The sequence below is a fragment of the Mollisia scopiformis genome, assembly GCF_001500285.1.
Source record: "Mollisia scopiformis unplaced genomic scaffold LY89scaffold_30, whole genome shotgun sequence".
Classification (NCBI taxonomy): domain Eukaryota; kingdom Fungi; phylum Ascomycota; class Leotiomycetes; order Helotiales; family Mollisiaceae; genus Mollisia; species Mollisia scopiformis.
Window position 1 is genome coordinate 63,862 of NW_017263610.1, and position 17,132 is coordinate 80,993.

Sequence of the window (17,132 nt, forward strand, 5' to 3'; positions counted from 1 at the left end):
CGCCGCTTCCTTAAAAACTCTGCCCTCCTTGTAGACAATTTACATATCAACTCTCAAGTGTCCTAGTCGTTGAGATCCTACCTTGACACCTGTCAGGGAGATAAACTCGCTGCTATGAACGACAAAGCTTCTACTTTCCTAATTGTAGAATTGGAGCAGGGTCATGATCTAAGTCACTCGTCTCTCTCCTCCGTCCGTCTGACAGATTCTTCAATTCAAAATACAAGTCGCATTATCTTAGAAAGATTAGGACTACGAGTCGTCGAAGATGGATATGTCAAGTGGCGAGAGGATGCGTCTCTTCACCCAAGAAATTGGAGCACGTCTCGAAAAGCATTCGACATACTTTTGGTGTTAATGCTGGATCTCTTTACGTTGGTGTCCGTTTTCCTCCTTTGGTACATTGCTGACCACATATGCAGTACTGCAGTTAGCTCTTCGGGGGTAAGTATTGTTTTGGGAGTTCTGTCTCTTGGCTAATGATTATCTGCAGCCTTCAGTTGCTGAAGTAGCCAGGTTGGAATTTGGTCTCAGTCGAACAGTCTGTCTTCTTGGATTTGGCAGCATGTGTGTTCCCTTCTAGTGATAGGTACAAGAGTCAAATCAGCTGACCTTCACAGGTATCAATTTGGCCAAGCCTTTGGTGGGGTAGTCTTTCCTCCTTACTCGGAAGCTTTTGGAAGAAAATCAGTCTATCTCTCAGCGTCGGTCGTCTATTGCTTGTCATGCATAATTGTCGCCTGCGTTCCCTCCATCTCTGGTCCATTTGTAGGACGTTTTATCTCTGGCTTCGTGTCGGCTGTACCTTCTATCATCGTATCTGGAAGTATTGAAGACATGTTTAATATGCAACAACGCATCTCGATGATGTACATCTGGGCATGTGCTACCACGGGTGGTTTGTTTCTTGGACCTATCTATGGAACATACATTTCTCACAGCCTTGGATGGTGTGTGCTCCCTGCTCTTTTTTCCCACAAAAGCTTACCACTTCTACAGGCGTTGGGTATTTTACCTTGCAAGCATTATTATGGGAGGTTTCACACTCCTCCTGTTCTTCATACGGGAGAGTCGACCAAGTCAATTACTTTCCAGACAGCTTGCTTTACTCCACGATCAGACTGGCTCTACCCACTTTCGCATCTTCAACCCTGACCACACTCCTGATCTAAGGACGTTTGCTAAAGTTGCATTGACAAGACCGATCCGTCTATTCTGTACCGAACCGATCGTGTTTGTCGTCGCAATCATGAGCTCTGTTGGCTGGGCTCTCATCTACTTCTTCACGGAAGCTCTACCAATCATCTACTCCAACTTCAACCTCTCTCCCGACCAGTCCTCGCTCATGTTCCTTGCCATGGGTGTCGGAATTTCCATCGGGATCCTGCCTCGTATCCATGATTGGAGAAAATTGAAGCAGAGAATTGTTGATCAAAAGCCTCTCCATCCTGAAGACAAGCTCATTGGGTTCAGCTTCGCAGCACCAAGTCTGGCATTCGGGCTGTGGTGGCTATCACTGACTGTCCCACCGAGATCACACTTCCATTGGTCTGTTACCGTCGTCGGCCTCATACCAATTGGCTTCGCTACCAATGAATTCGCGTGTACTCTGTCCGGTTATCTTGGTGACACTTACACGATTTACGCATCGTCTGCTTTTGCTGCTATGTCATTTCTCCGAGCAATACTTGGTGGGGTATTTCCCCTGTTTGGACGACCGATGTACGTCTCCTTGGGCTCCAATACCGCGACCATGATTATTGCATCATTGGCCACTGTGTTTTGTGCTACACCGATTCTGTTCACGAGATATGGGAGAGCTATTAGGAAAAGAAGCAAGTTTGCCAGCTACAGTTTGGAGGTCAACAATGAAACGCAGATCCACGCCGACAACATTGAATAAATAGGTTGTGTAAATATTTGTGGAGTCATTATTTGGTTTTGATTCGTATGCATATGTTTTGGTGTTCGAGGGTGGAGTTTTGAGGATTCGAAAAATACCTTTATGCTGCATGCGGAGGAGTTTTCTGATTGATGTTGATATTATCATGAGAATCTCACTTCTGATATCGATCGACCTTCTAATATGAATTGCTACTGTGATCATGCATATAACTTTGTCATGTCGAAACACATATGATGAATTTTGGGATCCATGAATAATTTACGCACCTGCTTGTGACTGACATGGCTTACCTGTGATGGTATATGGATACTAGTATCCCCAAGAAGAGAGCGATCTGCACCAACCTACAATTCAATTCAGCAGGGAAAAGATGGACCTCAGACAGAATGACGAGCACATCATATTTAAAGTGTGTATCAGCTGTAATTTCGACACGCTACAATTCCCAAATCGACCCCGTCACAGAGGTCCCAGTTGCAACTGTCCAGAATGCGAACTCTACACTTTTGTGATTGCATGCTCTAAATGCTTATTTGAGAGCTCTGACGATTGCCCACTCACGAAGCTGCTAGATCATAAACACACAGTCCATAGTGATGAAGAAGAAGTGCAACCGAGAGGTCGACCTAGGAAGGCTAGCTGGGAGCGAAAGAGCAGAGAGAAGATCCAAACGACATTGAAAGAGCGGCTGACTACGGAAACACGGTCAGCCAGTCAGAGCAGAACGAAGTCCGAGGTGGCCACAGAAGTTGACGAAGCGAAGAACAAGACCAAAATCCGGACCAAGATCTGGATCTTCTCTGCATTCACTGCCGCCAGAGACAATGTCAAGACTGCGTTCCAGGCCATGCAAGTTTGATTGTGGATATGAAAGAATTCTCCAAGACTTTGGCGGAGGAGCTGAGACTCTGTACAATGTGCGAACATTGTTTGTGTCCTGGAAGCGGGCTCGTTGTCCTACTGAAATGTATGGCTTGTGGCCACGATGTTTGCGAGAAGTGTGCTTGTACAGGTGATGTGAGCGGCGAAAAGTGGTCTATGTGCTGTGTGTGTTCGGGTACATCTGATTTCGAGAATGAAAAGCAGAAGTGGCACTGTTGAGAGAGAGGCAATAGAAAGATTTGATGACTTTACATGGCTGTGAGTCATGTCCTGTTATGGGACATTTGTTCAACGTGGGATAGATACGGAAAACTACCATCGTTTGGGACAATCAATGAGACTGCGTGATGCAAATATCAAGCAAATCGAGTAACATTGTTCTGTTGCTGAACTCTGAATCGAGCAGAGTGATCAAAGATGGAGCTAGGAAAAACAGTGTTACCGAGCCGACCACACGTGATCGCGCCCAAGGCCACAAGGCATCGACTCAATCTTTTGAATGCAGAGCTCCAACGTCTATCTTCGAGACACAACAGCAACATCAATACGTAACAACTCTTTCTCGTTTCCGTCTTCACGGGGAAATGTTCGACGTGTATCACAGGTAAGTCATCAGTCAACAAAATGGGGTTGGCGTGAAAGCTGCTCGTACCACGGCAGCATCCAGCTTCCTGTCGCTCTACTTCCCCCTCATATATTGTTTTCCTTCTCCATCACTATTGCTTCCCATCTCCTACTTGTTAGACGGGTACACTGCACGCAACTTGAGCTTTCGATCAAGCCAGTTTGCCGCCATTCCGAAGTGTTGGATGTTCTCATTTTCCCATCTCCCTTCCCTCTCTTTGCCATATCCAGCACCTTCGGGAGGCTCGCTTGTGCTGCCTCTTCAATCGGCGCTAAGCAAAGCGATGCATATCTTCCGCAACGCGCCTCTATTAACCAAACATCAACACCACAACTCACTCATCTACCACCAAACATCGACTTTTCGTCCCAAATATCGAAACATTCCACCATTACTCTCTCAACATCGTTCAGCAATGGCCGGAGGCAAGGGAAAGTCATCGGGAGGCAAGTCCTCTGGAGGAAAGGTTGGCGCCGATAGTGGAAAGAAGCAACAGAGCCACTCAAGCAAGGCTGGTCTTCAGGTAAGCAATGCGCAAAGCTGTTTTTCGTCGGAATCGACCTTTTCGCATCCATTTTCGACGTTTTCGAGGGTTGCATCGATGCTGGGCTTTCCTACCAGCCACCCCGCCATGTCGCGTCATCAGAGATAAACAGAGGGAACTGCTCCGAACGACTGGATACACATGCGCAATCGAAGCCCCAAAGTCATATCTTATCTACGGACTTTTCGGATTCGTCATATCATAATATTTAGAGTTGAACACCATCCACGCGACTTGGTATCAACAAATTCAATCTGCGGTCAGACTGGCGAGGAACCCGCAGATTCGAACCTCGAAATCTCTAGATTTTCTTCACTCTGCAGTTGGCGCGTCACCAACATCAGATTCCATGCTAACAATTTCGTTGCAGTTTCCCTGCGGACGTGTCAAGCGTTTCTTGAAGAACAATACCCAAAACAAGATGCGAGTTGGAGCCAAGGCTGCTGTCTACGTTACTGCTGTCCTCGAATATCTGACTGCTGAAGTTCTCGAGCTTGCAGGAGTGAGTCATTCATCCGTCTGCCTGATTTATTGTGTTACTGACTTCTGCAGAACGCCGCCAAAGATCTCAAGGTCAAGCGTATCACTCCCCGCCACCTGCAACTTGCCATTCGCGGCGACGAAGAACTCGATACCCTTATCCGTGCGACCATTGCCTTTGGTGGCGTCCTTCCACATATCAACAGAGCTCTTCTCTTGAAGGTCGAGCAGAAGAAGAAGACCAAGATTGAGGTTTAGATTCTGGGTCGTATGATCTGGGTTTAGGCATCAACACCTCGGTTTCCTTCTTTCTGTACTGCGGGCTAGGAGGGTCAGGACTGAATATCAAGGTGTATGGGGATATTTTTGTGCTTTTTTTTTTACTACGTTTGCTTCAAAACAATTGTTATGGGGTTATGAATGGAGATGAGATAGGACATTACGTGTCTTGCGAGACTTGCTGAATCGAGCTCAAACACTGAGGAAAAGGGGGGCATGGCGGGTGTATTACTACAGATCAATGAAAGCTTTACTTCTAGTCAGTTTTCTTGCGTCTCATTGTCCACAACTTTGGTCTTAAGTGAGACGAAACGCATCGAAAGCAAATGCGAGAACGAAGAGAACGCAGAGACTGTTGAGGATAAGGCCTTAGTGACACTTTCTTTGTTCTCGAACCAAGCCCGACCCAATTTCAAACCCTTCATTGCCCAATGCGTGATGAGGCTGAAAGAACTTGTCTCACAACAAAGAAAAACGATTGTCTATCACTCAGGATCTAAGTACCAAGGCCCTTCATCTCAGACACTTGTCCCGATTTATATAGCAGAGGACGATCTCGATAAACGCTTCAATATGCATCGACGACTAAGCACCTGCTCCCAAATCTGATATACCATTACAATTGGCCAGTTGGCAAAGACGTCAACAAATCCCACTGCTTTCTTTGTCTGGCGGATCGAGAACTTCCTTCGTTGATCGACACCTCAATTAGACATAAATCATAAATCCGCACTCCCAAAATGCCTACTCGACCGTGGCGTATCCCTCTTCCTCCAACACGTCTGCAGAACTCCTCGGAATCCCCAACATCACCAGCGTCTCCACTCTCACCACCCTCATCCACCTCACCTCGTTCACCCAAAGGCCCACTAACAGCACCACCCCGCCTTCATCTCAGAACCATTATCCCCTCTCCACCACTCCCAGTAGAATATCTCAAAACGGCCCCATCAGCACCCTACCCTTGGATTTGGCGCTGCCATCTCTGCGGCTCAATCTATCGTCTCGGCGCGACGCGCCGCTGTCTAGAAGACGGCCATTACTTCTGCTCTCTCCCTTCACCACCGCCTTCCCCTGCTGTCCCTACAAGTGAGGATTTCTTCTCCGTCCTTCACAGCTCGGAACCCTCTTCCAAGACCGGAAAAGAGATTATAGCAGACCTGGCCGCGAACAAGAAGCGCAGCAAGAGTCGTCGACGGAAAGGAACTCGAGGTTGTCGCTCCGAGTTTGATTATGCGGGTTGGTCCAAATACAATATCTGGCGCCGCGAAGTCGCGGTCTTGAAACGTGAGCAGAAGAAGAAGTTCCTTACCAGGAGCCTGGCGGAGGGGCTGAGAGAGGGAATAGCTACCAGAGAGAAAGCGGAGAGGAGTTGGAAGGGGAGAGATTGTTGGAAAGATTGTGATTTTCCATCAGAATGCCATAATGAGAGGAAGGCGGAGAGAGAATGGGAGAGGCAGATGAAAGAAATTAGAGAGTCGGAAGAGAGGTGGGCGAGGGAGAATGAGTGGAACGAAGAAGGGGATGCTGGTAGACCGGACTCGGCCATGGGGTTGGGGGGTGAAGACCTGCTGCTGGAGAGTATTGAGTTGGATGGGTTGGAAGATAAGAAAGCTCCAGGTGATATTAGTGAGGAGGTTGTGGATGGCACGGAGAATTTGGGTCCACTCGGAACTGATTGCGATGGCTTGGGTGAACAAGTTGTTCAAGCGGAGTATACGACGAAGCGAAGAAAGAGTATGGATGCCGCGATGGCATCTGACAGTCCACCAAGTAGTCCTTTGAAGGAATGTAGTTTTGGTTTCGAGAACCCAGCGACTAGATGTCAGGTTTGGAGTAGTGCCGGATTGTGTTCTTGTGCCAAGAACGGAGAAGAGGAAGAGTATTCGAAGGACGAGGATGGCGATGTGCAGATAAAGGAGGTCTCCATGGCAAAGAGTTTACTTTTGAGAAAGGCGGAGAAGGATGTTGCGGATGAGACCTTTGGCGATGAGGATGTGGAGGTTCTATAAAGGTGGAATAGCTGTGTTTCTTGTCTTGTGTTTAATAATTAGATTTTATCGCCATTCTTTGCATATCATATGGCTTGCCAATGGTACGCCCGTTTCTCTCAGCTGAATAGCTGACATATGTGAGATGGTAGCACTTTACATAGCTATAGTTCACCGCTGATCACATTGCCGCACTCTACTAAAATGAGAGAAATATAAAATCTCACCCAGTACCAATCAAGATGAATAAAAAGTTTTCCTTCAGCGCTTTTCGCTCCAGAATGTGTGAGGCTGCTTTGGTACATTGAGCAGAAATCAATCCCAAAGTTTGAGATTTGCCGTAGATAAGCAGAAGGTAGAACTCAAAATGGCTGCAGTATCCTATCTCAATGATGGAGAAAATTGCCAATACAGCTGTAACGGCATTGGAAGAATCTTCTAAAATCCATAATCAAAAATCGTAACGTTATTTGCATTGATTTTGGAACTGAAACTTCACGTAGTTAACAAACTTCATGCAATATAAATAAATGATTCTCAATGATTTCTCATAGCATCCAGAATTATCTAAACTTTTCTCAATCCTTTCCGTTCTTCAAATCATCATGGCCCAATCCCTCATCCTCAAACTCATCTAATTCATCATCCACAATGAAAGCATCCTGTTCCACGCTCTCATACCTCACTACATCCTTGGCTACTGGTTTATTCCTAACCGCATCCAAGATCGTCTTTCCGCGAGCGTAAAAGTACCACATCGGAATCAGAACCGAAAGCTGAATGGCCAATCCAGCGTACCATGTAAACCATTTGAATGATTCCGCACCTGCCAAGTTCAGGCCACTGGATCATGTCAGCTAGGATCAGCGAGGATAGATGTGGGGAACTTACAATCCAACGTTCAAATTTCCAATAATTAACGCAGCTCTACCGAGCCAGATATGATAGTATGACACTGCGGTTCGTCTACCATACTTCAAATAGTTGACGTGATGCAAATAGCCCAGCAGTCCTTGAATGATCACGCTTGGTATCATGGACAGACCGATCCACTGGTGGAAGGTCCCAAAATGTCCACCATGCTGCAAACATATCAGAAAATTGCTCTCGAACCTTGAAGCATAGACTTACCTTGTATGACAAGTAAATTCCCATCAAGCAACCAACGACGATCGCTGATCCACCTCCAGTCTGAATAGTCCAATGAATTTTGTACGATTTGGATGATCCACTCCTAATTCCAAGCACACCAAAGGTCAGGGCAAAGAATCCAAATGAAAGCAAGAACCCATGAAGAGACACCAGACCGAAGGCGGAGTGCTTGTGGTGCTCTTTCGCGGGATGATGGTCATCAGACTCATCCTGCATGGTAGGAGGTGCTGGTCCTGCATCATCGGTATTTGGCTCTTGCGTGATTCTTTGGGTGGAGACTTGAGCAATAATATCTCCTGATTCAGAGTAACTTGATGCCATATTCAGCATAGTGAAGCCTAGATCTATTAGTCTCTTTCTAGTTCAGATGAACGTAGAACATACCTTTGGCATTATGCGGCCGCAATTTCAGGTGCACATCATCAGAGTGAGTTGGCTGATCCCAGTTCGTGGCCCAGATCCATGGCTGGGAGGGAGACATCACATCCAGAGTAGTACCACTCCAGCTCTCGCAATTGTAGCACATAATCTGAGCGTTGTACAGCCCCGTATCATCAATCCAGGTCTTGGTCACGTGCGTTTCTGGTGCATCTTCTGATACAACCTTGGGAATGGCATGGTATCTTGTAGTTCTGGTGCTGACAGTGATTCCTGGACTAATGTCAGCTTCAAATCAACTTAGATAACAAAAAGAAAGGGACTTACTACCTTGTTCACCTCCTGGGTACATGATAAACATGAGCGCATTGTCCATTTTGGGCCCAATAGCAACAGAGGCCCATCCTGTCGCATCAACCACGAATTTTGTCGAGATATGAAGAGATAGATCATTGGCTTGCGTGGTGCTGTTCTTGAAAGAAGCCACCGCAAAGCAAAGATCTGTCTTCTCCTCCGCATCCACACTGCAATATTGCAACGGCGTTGAAGCCGTAACTATCGTACCAAGTAGCCATACTGGCAAGATAGTCAACCATGACGTCTTCATCTTTGCAACACTTCAAGATCGCAATTCTTGATGGCAAGGTGTCGTCGGGATGAAGTTTAGAAAATATGTCTCCCGAAGGATTTCGTGATACCCAACGCACAAGCGTAAGACAAAAAAAGCAGTTCCTTCCGTATTGAGAAGGGGCGCGGGCAAGAATGCCGCCGCTGGACTGCAGAGCTGACCTCAGCCACGCACGAATGACGTCGCACAACAGGTAAACGAATGCAAGAAAGCACAACTCGGCCTCAATTTGCAGATGAGATACAGATATGAAAGAGAACAAGCTCTCCCTGCGGAGATTCGTGTAGAAGTTATTATTGATTCTATATCGGGATTAGCGAGCCCCTTACTGGACGTGGCTGGCCGCCGGGCGCTCGCTAAGGCATGACTAACCTCGATGCAGAGTTGGTGGCATATAGCGGAAAGATTGGGGGTTATGCGCGCGGAGTTCCGAATTGTATTGCGCAAGAATTACCTACGGGAGTATCCGAATGTGTAACGTTATGTGAGGCCGGAGAGAAGACGTTGTGTTCTCGGAAGCGGAGTGGCATTTTCGGAGAATCTTCTGAAACAGTCTAAGCACATTCGAGTCTCACACATGACTTGGACAATGGTTTCGTTGGGATCTTTGTCGAGGTTGATAAGGAATCTTGTAGTAGAGATACAAATGTGACAGTGAGGTCTCGAAACGGGAGCTGTTGGCGGAGGCTCAACATTGTTGACGGAATCACATGGTTGAAATTCTGTTCATTCGACATCTTAGTGACGTGTGGTGGCATTTTCTTCTGTAAATAACTTTCATTCTTCCGACCATTAACACTCCTACCGTGAGATGAACTTTTCTTAGCTAACCTTGATGCTCAACATCCTCGACATAACTGCCCCAATGTCCAAGACAATCTCAGAATTCGGACCTCGACAAAATGATCAACTCCATCAGGAAGTTTCTAGCATCACGTACGCCATCTTCCCCAGGAGCTTCCTCACCCTGCGAACACTCATACTGCAGGGGCTTCTCCCACTGCCTCAAGGATGAAGGCGAAAACATACTCTCCTCATCCCCAGCATATTCCTTAAACACTCTGTATGAAGACTACTTCTCCACCCCCAACTGCGAGCAGACTGACTTCGCCTGGGATTCGGAAGATGGATGGCATCAGATCTGCAATTTGTGCTTGCATGAACGATGTCCAGATTGCGAAGGAGTGATCTTTACTTCCGTCACGGACTTCCAAGACGTGTTGACCTTCGAGAATAGGGAGATCTGGATCTGTGCTGATTGTAAACATGGCTTTTGTCTAGGTAGAAGACTGAAGCTTGTGAGCTTGTGCAGGAGTTGTGGACATGAAGCTTGTGCGGAATGCTTAGGAAGGATCGATGAGATTCACCATAGACCAGCGTGTTGCAAGTGTCTGAAGGGAGCGGAAGTAGAAGTAGACAAAGGTGTATAGAATGAAGACGAAACAAGTCAGAAGTCCAGACAGGAAAGTCATTGTAGGGTTACATATTGTTTTTGGTTGTGGATAAGCCAATGAAGCCGGGAGAAGGTCTCTTACAGAAGCGCGCCAATGCTTGAGCAGCTTGATGGCTTGACAACACTCGACATATACATTGATAAAAGACTCACTGATTTCCAAGGAAGGTGAAATATCGGGTCAGGCCAAGAGACGCTTGTAGGATCACGTTTGAGCAAGCTCAGAGCAGCCTTGTCTCTTATCCCCATCTTGATCTCGTATCTGCCAATGTCTGGGCCGAGTTCAAGGCATTCAAGCAAGAAATGTCTCTTGACGAAGTCGCACTTCGGGAGTCAAGGAGTATTCGAAGCTGATCAACTCTAGTTCTGACTGCTATGCATTCCTCAGCCTCCATCATCTCGGGGCTTCATATAGTGTTGCGTGGGTTGCTTATTGTTCGATGGACGGTCTCGGATCCTGAGAAGGCTGCAAGACCGAAGTCAACCATCGAGGGAGGATATCAGCAAGAAAGAGCGTTCTCTATCTCTTGCCCACTCGATCAAGAATTGTTTCTTGCAGTTATCCTGGCATGTCGACACGTTGGGCGGGGCGTGGTTGCTCGAAGCAGAGTTTTCGACATAATTAAGTGTATCGCCTTGCGGCCTCTCTCCTCCATTGCTCCCTCCGAGCGTGTGTTGCTATGATCATAAATGATCTTTTGCCCATTTTCTCTACCAATGCGCATAAATGGGAGAGCTCGTTTCGGAGGTAAATCCCTCGCAACTTTCTGCAGACCATTTCAATTGGCAGACAAGATGCTTCAAGTATGCGGCCTCGGGTTAGGGTGGCAGACCATGTAGCTTGTGAAGGGTCGAGCGGATATTGGTCGTCGCGATCTATCCTGCTTGTGGGAGGTATTGGATCAAGCATCCTCGAGCTTGCAGATCGTGTAAGCGGTCAAAGGATTGCCATGTCTTTGCCTTACACTTTGTAATTGCTGTCTTGCTGATGTGTGCAAGAAATGTGTTTATCTTCATCATTGGAACATTGTACGAAAACTTTATCCTAAAGTTCCAGCTTACTTCCATAGGGTTAGCGTGTCCCTCGTTCAGCCGGACTTTCAACAGTGCCTTTACCCGAGTACCAACATTGAGCTTATATCAAGCAGAATACAAGTATAAATAATGTAACAATCGTCTGTAAATAGGCAACTAAGATTCAAATCGGCACTCGATCAACCAAATACAGATCATGGCTTCCACGGAACCCTATACACTCTATTACAATAAATGGTCTATTTGTTCTCAAATGGTACAGTTGACGTTCGCATTCAGAGGCGAGCCCAAGGATGCGGGGTCGCAAATGACCATAGAGAAGAAATCAATTGATATTATGAACGGCGAACAACTGGAAGAGGCATATTTAACTGAGATAAATCCGAAGGGACAGGTTCGTATGCTCAATATTTTGCGACTCGCATTCTAATAAGAGATAGGTTCCAGTATTAACACACCCTTCTAGACTGCCGAAGCCCATCGCAGACAGTCTTGATATCACATACTACATCACAACACAATATCCTGGTCTGGTTCCTGAGAGCAACAAGGACCAATTGATTGAACTTCTCAAAGAGCTGCATCGAATAAATTTCTTTTCTCTATCCTTTGGCAGCAGAGTTGGAGCGGTCAACGCCCAAAAGACTGCTGTTGAAGCAAAGCTCGCGCAGACCGATATTTCCGCCAAATACCGGAAAGCGCTGGAATATAAGAAAACAATGTGAGATAACGTCAATTTGTCATTGCATGATAGCTAAATGGTTATTAGTATTCGGGATGAAAAAGTCAATGGGGTTACTCCCGAGGAAATAGAAACTCAGAAGAGCAACACAACAACCTTCCTTGACAAAATCGCCAAACTCTACAACCCTGGCAGTGGTCCATGGCTTTGGGGCCGGATATCCCCGACTGTGCTTGATGTTCAATTAGCTATATTTCTAGCACGATTGCATGATGTTGGGCACGCGATATTGATTCCAAAGCATCTATTACCATTCTACAGTACAATGACAGAGACGAATGAATGGAAAGATGTCTACCAGGGCCGAAAGACTATGTTCGGGGTGTAATTGAAAGAAGAACTGGAGCGTTCTGTTTGAAGTTGGTTTTTGTCTACTCCTCATCGTCGATCTCAAAATCCAGATATTGCTTAGTAGTCGAGAAAAATTCACTGTTCCTCTTTTCATCTCCCAAATTTGCTACCTCTCTCCTCACAAGCATCTTCCAATACTGCCGTGCGTGGTATTCAGTATCTCCAAAGCTATGCCATGCCGTAATTTTCAACTCCCGACCACCTGCGCCGGTGTATTGGACATGCCATTTCGTTGGACAACCTCGACAAGTCCACAAAGCCTTGGTGCCAGGAACAGCGGAATCCATCTGTCTCTTTTCACTGGACGTGGCGTCCCTGAACAAGTGGGGGGACGGCAAACCTGCCCGAAGCGAAGACGGGATTTCTCTTGAAATGGAATGGGTCAAAAGGCCACTTGGAAGGCGACCATTCGTGTAGCGATTTGGTTCTGGTTTGTCGGTGCTGGTGGTTTGATGTGGGCACAGGCGAACTGGGAGAGCCATAATATTTTTCATTTGAAGAGGGGATTGAGCCTTAATACCACGGAAGATGTGTTGATGTTTGAGGATCAAGTTCTCCCCGATTTGGCGTCCAGAGGAGGTCAAGGTGTAGTTGAGCCGTTCGTGTTGCACGGTATAATTCCCACTCAAAAGCTCCATGGGAAAACCAATCTCGTCCGTAGATTCAAGGACCAAGTTCTCGCGAGCCTCCTCGATATGCTCCCAAAGGAGGCTGTACCCTTTCAGGTAGTCAATGGTACTCCATTGCCCGAAGCAGTGTTTTGTCAACTTTGTTTTTCTGTGTTCGCGCGGCGGCTTGAGTGGAGGATGTAAAGTGTTGCACCAAGCACAGAAGATCATATGTGGTGCGTCGCGATGGAGGAGAGGGATCAATCTTCGTCGGAAATTGGAGGTCCGGTCGTAATAAACCTGGCGTTTGGTGTGACATTCGGTCCACGGTTTTCTTCCCACAACGTTCAGAATCGGTTTGCAGGTGAGACTCAGGCAGGTCAATGCATCGGGCTCTAGTAGGGACGTGATTTCGTCGAAGATCTCTCGTGGAAGGTTTCCAAGTCGATTTGGAGCATTTTCGGCCTCGTCGGAGCTTGGGAGGAATGAAAGGGAAGCCTTTTTTGCTCTTTTCCTGGCTTGGACCTTTGCGGCAGTCTTGGTCTTCTCTGCTGCTTCTTGCGTTGCCTTTCTCTTACTCTGCCTTGTTGATGCGACTCCATCGATCTCTGCGTTGACTGTCCCAGCATTCGTTGAGCTGACTCGAACATCGCCTCGAGTTGTCCTCCTAGTGTTGACCATGATTGTCAGAGGGCTAATCTTTCTCGCGAAACTCTGCTTTTCGGAAGTGGTCGACGTTTGAAATTGAGAATTTCCTGAATTTATGTTTCGAAAGTCGCGTCCTTTTGAAGAAAATAGTTGGTGCCGTTAGCGTGGCGCGAAAGCACGTGAAACAGGCAGCAACACAACTTGTCGGTCTGCTAATAGTATCATTCCTGTAGGAATCCGCACGCTACTTCATTTTGGGTCTGGGCCTTTTCTTTCTGTCGCTCTGCGGCCTGGGATTCATGTTTGAACCATGGTATTTGAATTACCTAGGTATCTATAGTGTACCTCTGATCATATGTTAGTTTCTTGCCATTTAATTACTTTACCTTAATTTAAAGAGGAGAGGACTTATGCCGCTTGAAAATAGTGAATCACTAACGGACTTTGAATCTTTATATAAATTCTGTCCGTGCGCTCTCTTCAAGTTGAAGCAACATGTCTCCATATTTCTAGCAAGCTAATATATGATGAAGGGAGTACACTGTACGCTCCTAGTGAAGAAGTGAATACTCTCTGACCTCTATTCTGTCTCTAGTCTTTATTCAATGCCATGTCCCATTTGGTGGTCCAAACATTCCACTTTCGGGAAGCTGGAGCCAAGGTAGTCCTTGCCCATCAGCCGTATTCAAATAAACATTATTTCCTACACAATTGTCAATTTGAGTCTGGCGTCGCTGGGTACTGATGACTTACCCCACCAATCAGGAAAAACTGCTCCTGGGTACGTGATGCAGAAGAAAATGACAATGGCGGACAGAGCAAGCCCGGTGTCTAAAGCAGCAGCCAGGACGTAATTATATTTGGCTATTACTTGTCAGTATCGAGACATCATCATGGGAACCAGAGAATGCGGAAAGACTCACTCCACCAAGCAAAGAATTTCCTCTTGATCCAGTAATTGAAAATGATGTTCACCAATGCCCAACTGCTGTAGTTGATACCAGTAGCAGGTGGAACATTGTAGGTTCCGACGAAAATGAGAGGCCAATTGACGAGACTGATCCATTCTCTGCTTGTTCCATCGGCTCTCTTCCAATACTTCCAGATCAACCACGTGACTACTGGCATGAGAGCGCCGATCCAGAAGAAGTGAAGAAGGCCGGAGTAGATCTTGCCGATGGAGTAGACTCGTGCTGGTCCAATAGCTCCCCAAATGACCGATGAAGAGAAGGCTGTTCGACCATTGGGGCAGCTGAAGCCGTTTGATTGGTCTGCATCGCAGATGCCTTTGACATTCCCAAGCATCCATAACGTAACACCAGTTTGTGTGAGGGCGCCTAAGATCTTGTTCTATCAGCATCTGCCATATCGAACTTAGTCAGATAACTTACCGTTGCGCTTCCTTGGGCAAAGAATAGTGTCCTAGGTGGAATTTTGAGATAGTGTCCAAGCTTCATATCTTGAGCGAAGTATAGTCCCTGACCCACCACATCCGTCGAAAGGACTTTGAAGATCATGTCTTCCAAGTGTAAGCATGGATCTGACGGCTAAGACAATGAATGCACATACTCGCAAGAGGTTTTCCATTGAACATGTATCCACCAATGAACTCTGCCAGGACGTTGAGTTGATTAGCATCCACATTCGTGATACCCTGTATGATGCCACAAGGAATCATGTAAAGCGCTGGGATGATGGTAGCCAAGATGATCGCCCAGACAGGTAGCCCAGTGCTGTAGACATGAACCCTGGGTAGCCGGGAAATCAGCATTTTCCATCTTTGTTGTTTCAGGAGGGGGCAGTGTCTCGGGAAAAAGGGAAAATGGGGCTTCCCAATACCTACATAACCATTGAAATAACGACCATGATCGCAGTGACTATACCATACCACCACCAGGGAGTGCGCTTGTAAAGCCTCATCAATCGTGCGTGGATGTCCAATTTGGTTCTGCCTGCAAACGCCTCTCTTATTTGGGTTCCGTGCCAGACGTAAATGTGGACTGGAACGGCAGTGAGGGCAGCAAAGGAGATTCCGTAGACGAAAGCGAATGTGGCTGGAAGAAATGGTGGAGAGTAGGCTTCATATGCTGGGATGTTGAACGTTCCGTCGCTATTCATGACTCGACTGACATTGTACACTTGGGCAGTATTGTCATACAGATCAGCTGTACAGATAGGGAGGTATGCCAGAAACCAGACGTTAGCATAATATAATCCTGGAGTGACGATCCAGAAGAAGACCGCGAACCCGACAAACACATTGATGGCTTTGAAAATTAGCATGCAATTCTATTTCCAGCGAAAGCGTGACTTACCAGCCCAACTGGGTGATAAAAGAGGATTCGTATTATACGCAACCTGAGACCAATCAAAAGTGATTGGAGAAAGACCTAAGCCAGTCACCATTCCAAAGAGATGATTGACAACCAAGTTGTTGGGAGCGATCCAGCAAACCCAAGTGAAATACGACAAAGCCGTGAACATTAGGCCGGGGAAGAAGTACCAAACACCTGCCCCTACCATCACGTACATGAAGAATCGCAGCCTGCTGATCTTCCAACCATTCGCAATGGCATTTGCTCGTGAATGCAAAGTCGAGAGTAGAGCGCAGTTTGACAAGACACCTGGCCAAATGATCGTAGCAGGCTCCACCAGCCATGGTGAAGAAAGCCCTGCCACTCCAAAACCTAGCAATTGACAGCATAGCACGATCAGGACCGAAAACCCAGGCTTCAAATCGAAATTGTAGAACGCTTTTGCAGCTTGGATGGTGTTTGTCGAGTCTGCAGATCCAAAACCAAAACTGACATTGCTCATAATCGTAATGACGGTGTGTTCTTTGATATTGAAATGTCGATCTGGGTTGATGCACCATTTTCCCAGTGGACCCAAGTTGATCGTATAGATGGGCAGTACTTTGGCAAGGAAGACTCCAAACGGATATGCGAGCAATTCGGCCACAAGAGCAACAATATGGACAGACGGATACCGGAGACTGAAGAACTGGTTGATTCCAGATCCAATCATGGTGAACGCAAAGCCCAATATCCACATTCGCAAGGTGTTTACTGGGATCGCTTGATCATCCACAGCAGGGACAACAGCACGAACTTGGCAAATTAGCATTCATTGAAGATCACAGAAGTCAGCTGACACTCGGGGAGGGCAATAAGTACCTTCTGGGTACGGAGATTCATCACCGTCTATATCTTCAATTCCTTCTTCACGAAGAATTCTCGAGACATCGACTTCCAACTCCTTCAAGTGGCCATGCTCCATGTCTCCATGGTCCAGATCCTCCTCGTTTGGCGTGATGTTATCCATTTTCACGTCCTTCTCATCGACCCTTTCGGGTCCATCGTCAGATGATATCGCATCAGACATGCTTCCTCAATGTCCAGAAGATGAGACAAAATCGATCAGACTGGGA

The 17,132-nt window shown here is 46.7% G+C and overlaps 8 protein-coding genes across 8 annotated transcripts; 5 read left to right on the top strand and 3 right to left on the bottom strand.

Moving 5' to 3' along the window:
- Window positions 1-114: 114 nt before the first annotated feature.
- Window positions 115-2,012, top strand: LY89DRAFT_724503 (MFS multidrug transporter; the record flags this gene model as incomplete). Its single annotated transcript, XM_018218905.1, has 4 exons — window positions 115-444; window positions 494-567; window positions 621-950; window positions 1,000-2,012. 4 exons carry the CDS (start codon window positions 115-117, stop codon window positions 1,901-1,903), a joined length of 1,638 nt encoding a protein of 545 aa, XP_018063295.1. The 3' UTR covers window positions 1,904-2,012.
- Window positions 2,013-3,828: 1,816 nt separating this feature from the next.
- On the top strand, window positions 3,829-4,695 carry LY89DRAFT_741246 (histone-fold-containing protein; the record flags this gene model as incomplete). The annotated part of the gene is made up of 3 exons (XM_018220682.1): window positions 3,829-3,936; window positions 4,328-4,459; window positions 4,510-4,695. 3 exons carry the CDS (start codon window positions 3,829-3,831, stop codon window positions 4,693-4,695), a joined length of 426 nt encoding a protein of 141 aa, XP_018063296.1.
- Window positions 4,696-5,456: 761 nt separating this feature from the next.
- On the top strand, window positions 5,457-6,924 carry LY89DRAFT_788376 (uncharacterized protein; the record flags this gene model as incomplete). Its single annotated transcript, XM_018223163.1, has 1 exon — window positions 5,457-6,924. One exon carries the CDS (start codon window positions 5,457-5,459, stop codon window positions 6,726-6,728), a length of 1,272 nt encoding a protein of 423 aa, XP_018063297.1. The 3' UTR covers window positions 6,729-6,924.
- Window positions 6,925-7,200: 276 nt separating this feature from the next.
- On the bottom strand, window positions 7,201-8,963 carry LY89DRAFT_724507 (CBD9-like protein). Its single transcript, XM_018218906.1, has 5 exons — window positions 8,565-8,963; window positions 8,244-8,510; window positions 7,839-8,197; window positions 7,599-7,789; window positions 7,201-7,550 (listed from the first exon to the last, which is right to left on the bottom strand). Exons 1-5 carry the CDS (start codon window positions 8,842-8,844, stop codon window positions 7,286-7,288), a joined length of 1,362 nt encoding a protein of 453 aa, XP_018063298.1. The 5' UTR covers window positions 8,845-8,963; the 3' UTR covers window positions 7,201-7,285.
- A 599-nt stretch (window positions 8,964-9,562) lies between these two features.
- LY89DRAFT_315300 (uncharacterized protein) lies at window positions 9,563-10,494 on the top strand. The gene is made up of 2 exons (XM_018206667.1): window positions 9,563-9,801; window positions 9,854-10,494. Exons 1-2 carry the CDS (start codon window positions 9,701-9,703, stop codon window positions 10,293-10,295), a joined length of 543 nt encoding a protein of 180 aa, XP_018063299.1. The 5' UTR covers window positions 9,563-9,700; the 3' UTR covers window positions 10,296-10,494.
- Window positions 10,495-11,549: 1,055 nt separating this feature from the next.
- On the top strand, window positions 11,550-12,423 carry LY89DRAFT_598871 (uncharacterized protein; the record flags this gene model as incomplete). The annotated part of the gene is made up of 3 exons (XM_018210063.1): window positions 11,550-11,747; window positions 11,794-12,074; window positions 12,123-12,423. The coding sequence occupies 3 exons, from the start codon at window positions 11,550-11,552 to the stop codon at window positions 12,421-12,423; spliced, it is 780 nt and encodes a 259-aa protein (XP_018063300.1).
- A 64-nt stretch (window positions 12,424-12,487) lies between these two features.
- Window positions 12,488-13,645, bottom strand: LY89DRAFT_558811 (uncharacterized protein; the record flags this gene model as incomplete). The annotated part of the gene is made up of 1 exon (XM_018208426.1): window positions 12,488-13,645. A coding segment is annotated over one exon (1,158 nt), but the record flags the coding sequence as incomplete, so codon positions are not given.
- A 659-nt stretch (window positions 13,646-14,304) lies between these two features.
- Window positions 14,305-16,981, bottom strand: LY89DRAFT_598823 (small oligopeptide transporter; the record flags this gene model as incomplete). Its single annotated transcript, XM_018210060.1, has 8 exons — window positions 14,305-14,405; window positions 14,456-14,566; window positions 14,626-15,046; window positions 15,094-15,221; window positions 15,272-15,450; window positions 15,546-15,969; window positions 16,018-16,812; window positions 16,879-16,981. 8 exons carry the CDS (start codon window positions 16,979-16,981, stop codon window positions 14,305-14,307), a joined length of 2,262 nt encoding a protein of 753 aa, XP_018063302.1.
- Window positions 16,982-17,132: the final 151 nt, after the last annotated feature.